This window comes from Tursiops truncatus, chromosome 3 (genome assembly GCF_011762595.2).
Source record: "Tursiops truncatus isolate mTurTru1 chromosome 3, mTurTru1.mat.Y, whole genome shotgun sequence".
Taxonomy (NCBI): domain Eukaryota; kingdom Metazoa; phylum Chordata; class Mammalia; order Artiodactyla; family Delphinidae; genus Tursiops; species Tursiops truncatus.
Window position 1 is genome coordinate 66,203,622 of NC_047036.1, and position 12,036 is coordinate 66,215,657.

Consider the following 12,036-nt stretch of genomic DNA (forward strand, 5'->3'; position numbering starts at 1 on the left):
GACTCATGTAAAAAGCCAGTAGATTTGGGGATAGTACTATTGCTGATTTAACAACAACACAGGTGTACTCCTTTCTGTTGTTGTTGTTAACTTTACAAAATATAGGAAATGGGAATTCAGTGTGTTTACAATTTGAACTCAAATGTATCAGAACAAGGATGGGTTGAATGTCTTTTCTTGAAATAATGTATTTACAGAGTTTGACACAAAGAAAAGTAGCTAAGATTCTATAACTCAGAAGAATCAAGAGATACTGCAGTAACACAAAATTGACTTTTAATGTTTGTTTACCAGTTCATTTTATCTTACAGAAAATGAAAACATTTTTTTTTTTTGTAATACAGATTGGTTCTTCTCAGATTTGTACTCGGCAGGTATTAAATGCCTTGAAATACTGACTTCCTTTTAATCAGGTGGCGTAATGACTTTTGTATTTTTCATTTCTCTCGTTGTACATCATTGCTGTGCTGGCAGTAGTGAGCTATGATACAGTTAACTTCTCAACACAACTGTGTCAGTTATCCATCGATCATTCTTGATGCATTCTATGCTGAGAATGGATGGGTAATTCCCTTTTCATCCTTCCCTCTTTAGTAGTCAGCTACTCCTTGAGACCACCATATTCTTTGGAGCATTGAAATCAAGAAACCCAGTATGGCTGCCCGCAACCAAATTGGAATCTCCTTTGAGACTACTTCTAATTGCCAAAATAATAAGTGACTATATTATTGCATAAAATAAAACTTTAACAGGTACCGGCCCCCTTTCTATGAGAGAAAGTTTAAATTTACAAATACTGTATTTGACTAGAAATTACTGTGATAAAATATGGCAGCAGTCATTAAAAGATGGCTTCCAGTGTTAACATGACTAACTTGTTTTTATTCTTATACTGTCTTTTATATGAATCATTTCTTTTTGTTTAGGTTTTCCAATGTAGGTGAGTCAGTGAAATGTGCAGATATACTTTGTTCCTTAAATGGGCCAAGTGTTAATTATGGACAAAATGATCAAAAGCTTTCCTAACCCAGACTCCCATCTCATCCCTCTGATACTCTTGGTACCCAAGTCTGAGGAGCAATTTTCTGAATTAACCAGTGTTGTACTGACTTTCTGTTAGGAATTGTGTTAGGATAACCTTTCTTTTTCGGACATTCTCAGTGATATACCTTGAGGAATGAAGTAGGAAAATAGACATTTGGTGGAAAATGGCAAAATAAGAACATTAAAGAGAAACTCTTATTCAAGGAGGAGTCCAAAAAGGTATGGGAACTCTGATCCTTTGCGGGAAGTCAGAAGAAGATAAAAATTCTGCCCAGCAGTATTCATTCTTTTAAGACATATATATATATATTTTTACAAGCATGGAAAAATGGTGTGCAGTCAGTATAGATTTTAATCAACTAACAGTCACTCCAGAGATTTTGATCAGCACCAATTCCTGTACTAGTAAGTACTCAAAAGTTAAGAAATGCTACTATGCTTAATATTATAAAGGTAGAGTTCTGCAGCAATAACTGAAAATTATATATCTGCTTCAATAGAAATTTGTGTCCACTTGCAATTCCAATAAGATTTTGTAACGTGGGTAATAATCACTCAAGTATGGGTTTCCTCCAATGAGCTAACCCCCATATTTGAGGTACTAGAGTCACTATTTTGGAGATAGTCCCTCTTTGAATAACATATTCATCTTATCCTAGACCATTCAGGTATTTTTAATTTAGAAGTTTGAGTTCTATTTGAATTAGCAGTGTTTGAGTTAAACCTCACAATCTCTTTGGATTTATATTTTTTGTACAATTTGCATATCCAACCTAATGTAAAAATGTGCATGCATACATTCTCATCTTTTAATATGAAAGCATCTGAAAATTTCCAGATATGCTTTTGGTGGAAGAAATTATCTACTTTTATTTATAATATTCTGCCTAGATAATGTATGCATATAGTTATGATTTCATGGAATTCCAATTGTTCTATACCTTCCACACACATAATTCTACATTTATAGAGTAAATTTATTAGAATTATTACAGAGCTTTGAATGCAACCACAGTCAATTCAGGAAACAGATTTATTTACTCATGTTCATGGGAGGAAAATCTACATAAAAACATTCATGAAAGCATACGAGCTATGTCATACTTGGATTATTATACTAAATCCCATTTATTAGAACTCATTGTGAAACAATGGGAAACCATGAAATGTAATTTGAATACAAATATTGGTCCCTGTGGGGTCTCAACAGTCATAAAAATATAGGAAAACCGAGCTTTAGTTAAGATTGGAGCTGCTAACAGGGAAAATTGTTTTCCTGAAGCTGTTCTTACCCTTTCGTTTAAAGCCCTGAAGATTTTAGTGTAAACTCTTTGATGACAGCTTCAGCATTTCATTTAAGCCTAATGATGATCAGCAAGAAAAGTGACATCACTGACCACATTTTCTATATGGAGAAAGGTTTAAAACTACTTTGTTGACTTTTTTCCCCAAACACAGGCACCATTTGGGCTTTCTAGTGTATATACAAATAGGAATAATAAGAATTTTTAAAGTCGGGTTCTTATTTCTTGGTTAGACAAGTATAGTAATTCCTTCCTTTTATGATTTAAATTTTTGTCATGTCATGTAAATAAAGAAATATTAAATATTTTAAAGTTATTTTTATAGGACAATAACATTTCGTAGGCTAACATAAAAATCAAGCTGCTACATTTTACAATTTTTCTGTCCAGCAGTTTATCTATATAACTGCCCTGAGTAGATGCTAAATGCTGCTTAGCAAACGGCCCTTAGAATTTAAATATAACTCAGTAAAGCTACTCAAAAGATAAAACAATTCTTCTCAGGCATGTGTAATTTTAACTAGAAGAAGGTAGGAGTCTCATTGGTTAAATATTACTTGCTTATTTTAGTTTCATACTTCATATAAATGGGATTATTAAGGGGTTTTAACTGTGCTTGTTATTATACATTGGAGTCCATATGAATTTTTTTTTTTTTGGTCAAAAAGGCAGGATTTTAAAGAGTAAAATAATTCTGTCTATTGGAGCTTTGAAATATTTTAGAAAAGTGTAGATTGTTCCCTTGTGAAACTGAGTTTTGTGCAGCCTCTCAGAATCTCAGTTTATGTAAAGAAGCCTGTATTTCACATCTGTTGCTCTAATCTGTTTATTGTAGTGCATTTCAAAATTGTACAAATGTGTAAAATTTGTGCTTGTGGCAGCTGCTACTCTGAGTAGCTTTACTTTCCTTAATTTAATCCTAGCAATCCTTAAGCTATTGCATGCCCCGATCATGAAAGGATACTTCGTTGAGATGTTGTAGCCTAAACAGTTTGGCTCTAAAGCCTCCTTATGTAGTGCTTCCCTTAAAATTATATTAATTTATAATATATATTGAATGATAGCTTTACAAAAACAAATTAATGAATTGGTCTTTATGAAAATGACTTTACAGTAAGTAAAAAAGGGTTATCACAGTTTTGGTAACTTGCATGAGTTCATACTGAAAAAAAAAAAACCTTTCACATGTTCTTAATGACTTTAAAACTGACGTGCTCTGGGGGCACGCTCAGTTGTATGCTCTGAAGCAGTAGACACCATACAGCTTATGCTTTTTATCTGGGAAACCCACGAAGCGCACTGCAGCCTCAATAGGACTGCAGCGCCTTCTTGGCCTAGAGATGGGGTAGCGGACACTGCCGTCCGCCATCCAGCCTGCATCGCAACGGTCATATCCCAGAAGTTTCCAGGCAGCGAATATCTGGCCCACTTTAGCAATCTGAGCACCATCATTGAGACAGGCCTGCACCGCTTCGTCGTAGGTCAGCTTGGTGGGGTGGATCAGGTAGTAAAATCGGCCTGTGGAGAAAAGGAGAGAGGGTCAGTGGGCCTGTCTGTGGCTCAGCCCCACAGAGGTGGAAGGAGCCCTAAATAGAAGTGTTTCTCAATGAAGGGGGATATAGAGCAGCGTCTGTAAAGGTTCTGAAACACAGGCTTGTCAGTTAAATGTAGTGCCCCTAGGTTGCTCTCCATTAAATTAGTTTTTTCCTTGCCCCTTAATGTCAGACATGCCCTTTTAGAGCTGTAAAAAAGAAAAGGGAAATGACAGGTCTCTTTTAGCTAATTAGTGGCAAAAAGGGCCCTTCTGTGGCACTAGAGAAGACAGAATTCCATGTTAAAAGCAAGAGCTATTTAAATTCTAGCTGTAGCAAGACTGAAGCCCAGCACAAGTTTCTAGAGAGGCAAAATTTGAATGTGAAAGGATCAAAAAACATTCCTGACAGAAAAGTCCATTTAAAAATAATCAAAAGCCCTCAAGTCCTTTTCATTACAGGTATCAATAAGACATTATTCTTATTCAAAGACTACAGTATGAAAATGCAAAACATACAGGAAGTCACTTGCCATAAATAATATGGACTCAGAATGTGAACTCAGTCTGTTCACTCACTAGCAAAGAGGATGAAGTTAGTTATTTTTTTCAATTTCCCTCTGTGGGAGCTCTGACACCTAACCATTTCTTGATTTTATAAGAAAGAGCAAGTTAGTCTCAACCACTAATTCAATTGTGTTAATTACTGAGATTCCTTCAATTTGTATCAAATATGCATGAAATGTATAAAATATGACATCAACTGACTAAAGTGATACCCATCAGTGCAAGATTTTCTCAGACTTTTAGTTTCCGGCAGAATAGAATCAGACTGTCTAACCTGATTACACATTGTAATGTGATACCCTCCTGCCTCTCTTTAAATACAGATGATTGAAGTCTAAATTAATGCTTGCCTGTTCTTTCTAGACTAAGAGGATATGATTTGGAGAAAGGGCAGCCGTCACGGGAACATTAATAAGAGGGTTAGTTCTATCATCTGTAGCTGAGGCCGGCAAACTACAGCGCACGGGTCCAGTGAGGTTTTATTAGAACACAGTCACACCCATCTGTTTAATATTGTTCATGGCAGCTTTTGTGTTATAACATACAAAGCTACATGGAGTGGTTGCAACAGAGACCATATGGCCCACAAAGCCAAAAATATTTACTGTCTGACCCTTTACAGAAAGTTTGTTGATCCCTGATCCCTTGCTGTTTTCGCCAAAGCATGTCACCAGGCACCTGAAATATAAAATAATGGGGCCAGGGCCGCACGCGTGATTTAATGCTTTACTGTGTCATCTTAAAATTCTTAATAATTGTTTAACAAGAAGCCCACGTTTTCATTGTGCACTGGGCCCTACATGTTACGTCACTGGTTCTGGAAGGAGCAAGATAGGGTTGGGAGCTGTGTCACATTCAATGAGCCAGTCATCAACACTGATACAATCTGGATCTCTCACTTCTGCTTTCACCTCCAATGTTATTTCTACTTAATTTTCTTGCAAAGGTCTCTTTATCCTGAGCCCTCTCTTTATCAGAGAGATAATGCTCTCTCTTTATCCTAAGCTTTGCTGATCATCTATGAATAAATTGACATTGTAATTTAGAGAAGAAGACCGTGACACGGATGCCGTCCTTACTTCAGTGGAGAGGTCTCTATCCGATGGAAGGCACACAGTGGCAGCATCATCTTTGGCAGTAAGAAAAAGACTCCATACAACATGACAGTTAAACTATTTCATAATAACAGTTGGATGCAATAAAACCAAAGAATCATGGAAATATGTACTTTTGCTTGATGTCTTTGGATTTTAAAAAATTATGACATTAAAGAATTTCTTGTATCTGGAGCAACACTTCAAAGCTTTTTTTCTTTTTTTTTTAAGTAGATAAGATTAAAAGTTTAATGTCACATCATAGTATGTATTGGTCTCTGGGATAGGAAACAAGGCAGTATGGTTAATATCTTACCATTGAAGTTGGATGTAAAACAGAAGACATCATATCTGCTTTTATCTTTGTCCCAAAACCCATAGTTCCTGACTCCGGGCACTGTGTTCTGGCCTCCGCAGGGTTCTCTGGGTTTTGTGATGGGATACTGTACAGACCCATCACTGAGCCAGCCAGCATTGCACCAGTCCAGCCCACCCCTCCAGGCATCGTACAGCTGGTCAAAGGAGGCGATCACAGCATCCTGGTCCAGACAAGCCTGCTGTGCCTCGTGAAAATTGAGATTGTAGCGCCCCAGTCGTGGAAAATAAGGAAATACCACACCTGTCCAAAGGAGAAGGCAAGGAATCGTTAGTGGCACAAATCCCACTTGAGTGGGGAAAAACATAATAGAATCTCCATCAGATGAAGAAGCAGTTTTTGTTCAACATGCAGTGTTTTCTCATAGTCCCATTTCCCTTCAAACAACCTCTCAGCTCTGAGCATCTCACAGTTAGCTCTTTGGTCTGGTAACTTCAGTGATTTACCTCTTTTGCTAAGAGTTCAGCTCAGTCCTCACAATTCTCCTTTCCGAAACGATTCGTCTGCAGATTATAGTTTCCAAATAGCGCTCCCTGAGAACTTACCTATTGCATATCTGACAACAACATAATTAAGCGGTCTTATTTCATATTAATAAGGTAACTTTTTACAGTGAGGCACTTTCGTAAAAAACATCGTGGCTCTCTTATCTGTTTCAACTTTTAGTGTAGTTCTTAATCTTATTTAATTCTGTCCTTGAACAATGTGACTAAAATAAGAGCTCTCGTTTTTAAAATGTTTCCATTACTATTTTTCAGTTTCTGTATTCATGTGTTGCAAACTGAAACTAAGCTTTTAAAAACATTTTTATTGCAAATAGGAAAAAAAAAAAGCTTCCAGAAGCTTGTCCCGTACAAAGTAGGTACAAAATAGACATCTGTCAAAGTTATTGCCAAAGAATTAAATATTTTAGAGGACAAAAACCCTCAGTATATGTAAACACTGTGACTTGGCACTTGACTTTGGGAAGATGCGACAGCTTTCCAAAAGCATTTCTTTCCGTCAGATAATCATGGGAGATGTCTGAGCTGTTTCACAACTTTCTGCACAGTTTCTTTAAAGGGTAAGGATTGCATCATAAGAAAGCAAAGTTATATCATTTGTTGGACTCTATGAAGGACCACTATCAAAATGTCTCCCCCATGGTTGCTAAAAGACAATTAATTTCAAGTGATTATTCAAGGCTTTGCCTTGAATTTTTAAATATAATTAAAAAGAATTCATATTTGAGTGTGTGGAATGTAAAAAACTGTCTGCTGACGCAGTAATTTGGTGGATTATACCAAATGTGCTATTGTATGAGACTGCGGACCCTATACAAGGTGGATGCACAGTCCACGAACAGTGTAACCAGTACACAGGAAATGTATTCTTTTAGAAATTGTCCTGGAAGACTCTACAAGAAGAAATTTCAGTAGCCTAAATCAAGTCACATCCACTGAAAGTCTCTGCTGGACATGTTTGTCCCTGTAGGGCAGTCCAGCTGGCACCATCCACTAGAGGCAGAGATCCAGGAAGGCTTCCTGATCTCATCCTGCCTTCTCAGGTTCTTGGCTGAAGGATCTGTAAGCTGAATCGGAGCCAAAAGTAAGGAGGAAAAGACTCCCTTCGTTGCCTTTGCCCCCTGCAGCAATGGGCGGAATGGAGGTGGGGAAGGCCTGAAGATGACTCCTTCTAAGAAGGGCTGTGACCAGGCAGCCAGCTAAGACTCAGTCAGCCCTGGGAAGGAGCTGCTCTGGTGATCTCCGTCCCCTCATGCCTTCCATCCTCTTTCTCAGTAACCCCAGGAATGCCAGTGAAAAGGAAAATACTTAATTTATCCAGTAGAGGTTTCCTTGGCAGCTAGACCTTAAGTGAGAGAAAATCTCAAAGTATTTAAACCAAAATTCAACCATTTAGGCTGAATTCCATTTCTCAAATAGCTCAAGATGGTAACAGTGGAGAATGTAGACTCTTTTAATTTATAATAATTTTAAAGACCTAGACAACCTCTCAGTTTAAATTCACCAGACTGTGTTTGGTGGACTCCCATAGGCCTTGTGAAAATTTTTTCTTTAGTAATTTGTCCTTGATTAACCACTGAGTTATGTTTGATTCAGTTCCAAATCCAGTGTAATATATTTCTGAGTTCCTTTCACATTTAACATAATTTCATGCAATCATTACTCAAAGTCAAAGTGAAACCCTATATTAAAATTTTACTATTTTTCAATTGTAAGAATAAATGATCAACTTACAGTAACTCAAAAGATTTACTTAGCAGATTTTAATTAATGGTTGATGATGCTGGAAAGAACACATTCCAAGTAAATCAAGCTCAATTTCTGTGTCGCCACCAACATTTTAAAAGTTTCACTGTATTGTACACATTTGGTGCATACATTTCAACAATCAAATGTTTCGTGCAAGTGTGGGCATTTCTGGAACTGCATGTTTCTTAGTATTTTATTTATTTGCTCCTTTTACTTTCAGCTAGTTAAGATGTCAACATCTAAGACTATAATTACAGAAACCTTCTTGGCTCTGTGGAAAAAAGTGCAATTCCTACAGCTGAATTATGGAGCAAATGGTGATTGCTTTCATCCGACATTACAAAAATAAGAAAAGTTAAACTTTCATGGGTGAGAAAGAAGGGTATATGATTATTTTCCAAATATGATTATTTTATACTTATATGTCAAAATATAATCAGAAGCTCTTTTCCATGAAGGGCTGGTATGCATCTCTAAAAAGGGGATTAATAAGGAAGATACCTCACATGGAAAAGAATAATATCAAATGATGTGGGTAGTTTAGTCAACTGAAATGTTTTAAAAACACATTCTTTAAGACTTACAATTGCACAGACCCGTTCATCCTAGTGGTTGGCAAATATCAATTTGTTGGATATATGAAAGGTTTTCATGCCATGGTACATATAAAAGCTTAAGGAAATTTCAGTAACTCCACAAAGTAAATATTTTTAGTAATAAAAAGGTAGAGACCGTGCAGAACAATTTTACCTTCTTCAGTGCCTCTCAGAGTACCTTTCAGTGCTATGTACATATCTGAAATTAGCTTTCTGTTTCTAAAAGTTCTCAGACTACATTTTTGTGTATTTGGCCCCATTTTCATCAATGGAAGACCAATACAGTGGAAGATTGGAAGCACAAATATGTTTTTCATATTATCTATATGTTTATTGATTGTGCAAATGAATTCTGTATTGGGCTGCTCATGAATGTCTAGTGACACTCTCCTTGTTATATTCATACAAGGCTTGTCTCTTGCTGGGTGTTGTTTCTAGCAGTGTAGGTAATTTGGTAGTCATCAGAGGGCTTTACCCTATCCAAGATGCTATATGAAAAAAAATTGTGTTTCCACAGCTAATTCCAATTCATAGTAGGTCAGTGTTTCAAAGGGTTTACTTTTTTTTTAATCAGTGTGATTTGAAAAACAAATCTTAAAACACAACTAAGAGCAAGGCATTGCACTCAGTACTCTAGGGTCCCTTGAGTTTGGAGTGTGGCCTATTTCTGCAAAGAGTCTATGATTTGATACATATACTATGGATATATAAATTTGAATCCAAGACAGAATAAAATCTTATAAATACAAACCATACAATTTGGGCATCTTGAAGAAGAACGATATTTTTCTAATTGGGAAAATTCTTTGAAGCACATAGCATTTAATCTGGTATTAAAGGGCCAGTATGATTAAAGGCATTGTACAATTACAGTTGGAAAGGCAGCTTAATTATGACATTCAAAATGATACACGTCTCTGGTCTTATTTATGCATGTTAGAAGATTGACAAGGAGCTTGAGTGAAACTTGCTGATTGGTAGATGGTCCGCTATAAGGATGTAATTGGTAATGGAAAAAGGTCAGGACCTGGAATAAGAGCTAGTAGATGATAACCACAAGGTATCTCTTGTGCTACATGTGGTTTATCATAGCCTTCAAACTCTTATGTATATGATTGCTGCACCTTGAGCATCTACCCCAGACTAGGTGGAAATTGTCAAGTCCCTACCATCCTCAGGTAGCAATCAAGGTTCCTCAGATCTTATTCTATAATTAAAATGTTGTAATTTTATTTTAAAATGAGTTCTTATCTCATGTTGAAGTATATATAGATAAAATAATGTCTTGAGATTTTCTTGAAAATTATTCATTGGGGGTGGGAGTAAATAAAGCAAGATAAAATAAGATTGGCTATATCATGACATTTTTTGAAGCTGGTGATATATAGAGATTCATTACACTAGTCTTTCTACTTTTCCGAGTGTTCGAAATTGGCTATAATAAAAAGTTAAAAATTTTTATCCCACCCTGTTGCCATGCTGAGCCTTAAACCAGTCAAGGCGGATGCTGTCTGTGGCATCTGTTATTCACATTTTGGCCTTTGAAGAGTTTCTCCCTCACACCTGTGATGCCCTCTTTCCCACTTTGTCATGCTCAGTACCCCTTGAAAGAACCAGGTGCACCTTTCATGGTCCAAATCAAATGTCTCTTCCTTTCCACCACCTTCCATTGCATGCAGGCTTTTTTGTATTTGAAAGTATAAACCCATTGTATCAAACATTAACTCACCTATAAGCTATTTACTGAGCACTTACTTTGTTTTGGCACTTGACTGCCTCAAGTAGATCCTATTTAGCAGGTGAAGACGGACAATTTGCAAATTTTACAAAACAAACTGTGATTAGAATTACAATGGAAATCTGTAGACAGTGCTCTGAGAACATCATAGCTGGGGGTGGAAGGGGAGGGCTCAGGGTAGAGTTGATCTTTTCTTTTTTAAAAAATACATTTATTTATTTTTTTATTTTTGGCTGAGTTGGGTCTTTTTAGTTGCGTGCGGGCTTTCTCTAGTTGTGGCGAGCAGGGGCTACTCTTCGTTGAGGTGCGCGGGCTTCTCATTGCAGTGGCTTCTCTTTTTGCGGAGCAGAGGCTCTGAGCACACAGGCTTCAGTAGTTGCAGTGTATGGGCTCAGTAGTTGTGGCTCGTGGGCTCTTGAGCGCAGGCTCAGTAGTAGTGGCGCACGGGCTTAGTTGCTCCGCGGCATGTGGGATCTTCCCGGACCATGGCTCGAATCTGTGTCCCCTGCATTGGCAGGCGGATTCTTAACCACTGCGCCACCAGGGAAGTCCCTTTGATCTTATTCTTTTTTTTCCGTACGCAGGCCTCTCACTGTTATGGCCTCTCCCGTTGCGTAGCACAGGCTCCAGACACACAGGCTCAGCGGCCATGGCTCACGGGCCCAGCTGCTCCGCGGCATGTGGGATCCTCCCGGACCGGGGCACTAACCTGTGTCCCCTGCATCAGCAGGTGGACTCTCAACCACCGCGCCACCAGGGAACCCCCTGATCTTATTCTTGAAGGAATATATTTTCTCCAGTTCAGAAATGAATTCATGTATATAATGTTAAATATGGAAATGTCAGTTATTTCAAGGCAGAGCCTCTGGGTAATGACTGCTTCTGCCCTTTTTATAGTACACAAGAAAGATGGAAAAACATTCTGTGCAGTGAGAATGGGCACACCAATTAATGAAGTATGACCAAAGGACAGTCCCTAAGTCATCTCCCAAATAACTTTGGGGCCTTTGAGAATCTTGAGAAAACTTCAGAAGACTGAGACTGTCAAACACCACTGTCTCTCTGAAACCTGCATTTTTTTCCCGCCCCAACAGAAACTTTCACCTTCCTGCAAACTCCCAGAGCATAGTAGATAAAAGCATGGACTTCATTCAGTGCCCTTGGTATCAAATTCTAGCCCTAGCTCTTACTCCTAGCCATGTTATCTTAGAAAAGGAGCTTTCCCTAAGTTTGAGCTGTCAAGGGACATTACTGAAAGTGAGCAAAATGAATACGCATATGATTAGAGCAATTTGTTTTACCTACTTACTTTACCAAATTCTACCTTATTTTAAAGTACTTACTTTTGAAAGTATCTTAGAATCTTTAATGGACTGTAAGATTGTTGAATGAAAGGAACCATGATTTGGAATTTTTTTGTTTCTCATGGTACGAAAACAGCACTTGTAAAAATATTTATCATTTAAATTGGTTTCTCGGACACATTTACTTGGCTCATATATACGTATGCGCTATATGGTAGAGAAGTGTTACG

General features: G+C 37.5%; 1 protein-coding gene across 2 annotated transcripts in view; it reads right to left on the bottom strand.

The window, feature by feature from the left end:
- Nucleotides 1-262: 262 nt before the first annotated feature.
- Nucleotides 263-12,036, bottom strand: part of HAPLN1 (hyaluronan and proteoglycan link protein 1) — a 73,427-nt gene continuing 61,653 nt past the window's right edge. For both annotated transcript variants that reach the window (XM_073802273.1, XM_033852986.2), the window contains 2 exons: nt 5,857-6,159; nt 263-3,866 (listed from right to left, as the gene is read on the bottom strand). In XM_073802273.1, coding sequence (XP_073658374.1) covers nt 3,577-3,866; nt 5,857-6,159 — 593 coding nt within the window. In that variant the 3' untranslated portion in view covers nt 263-3,576. The remainder of the gene's footprint in view (nt 3,867-5,856; nt 6,160-12,036) is intronic.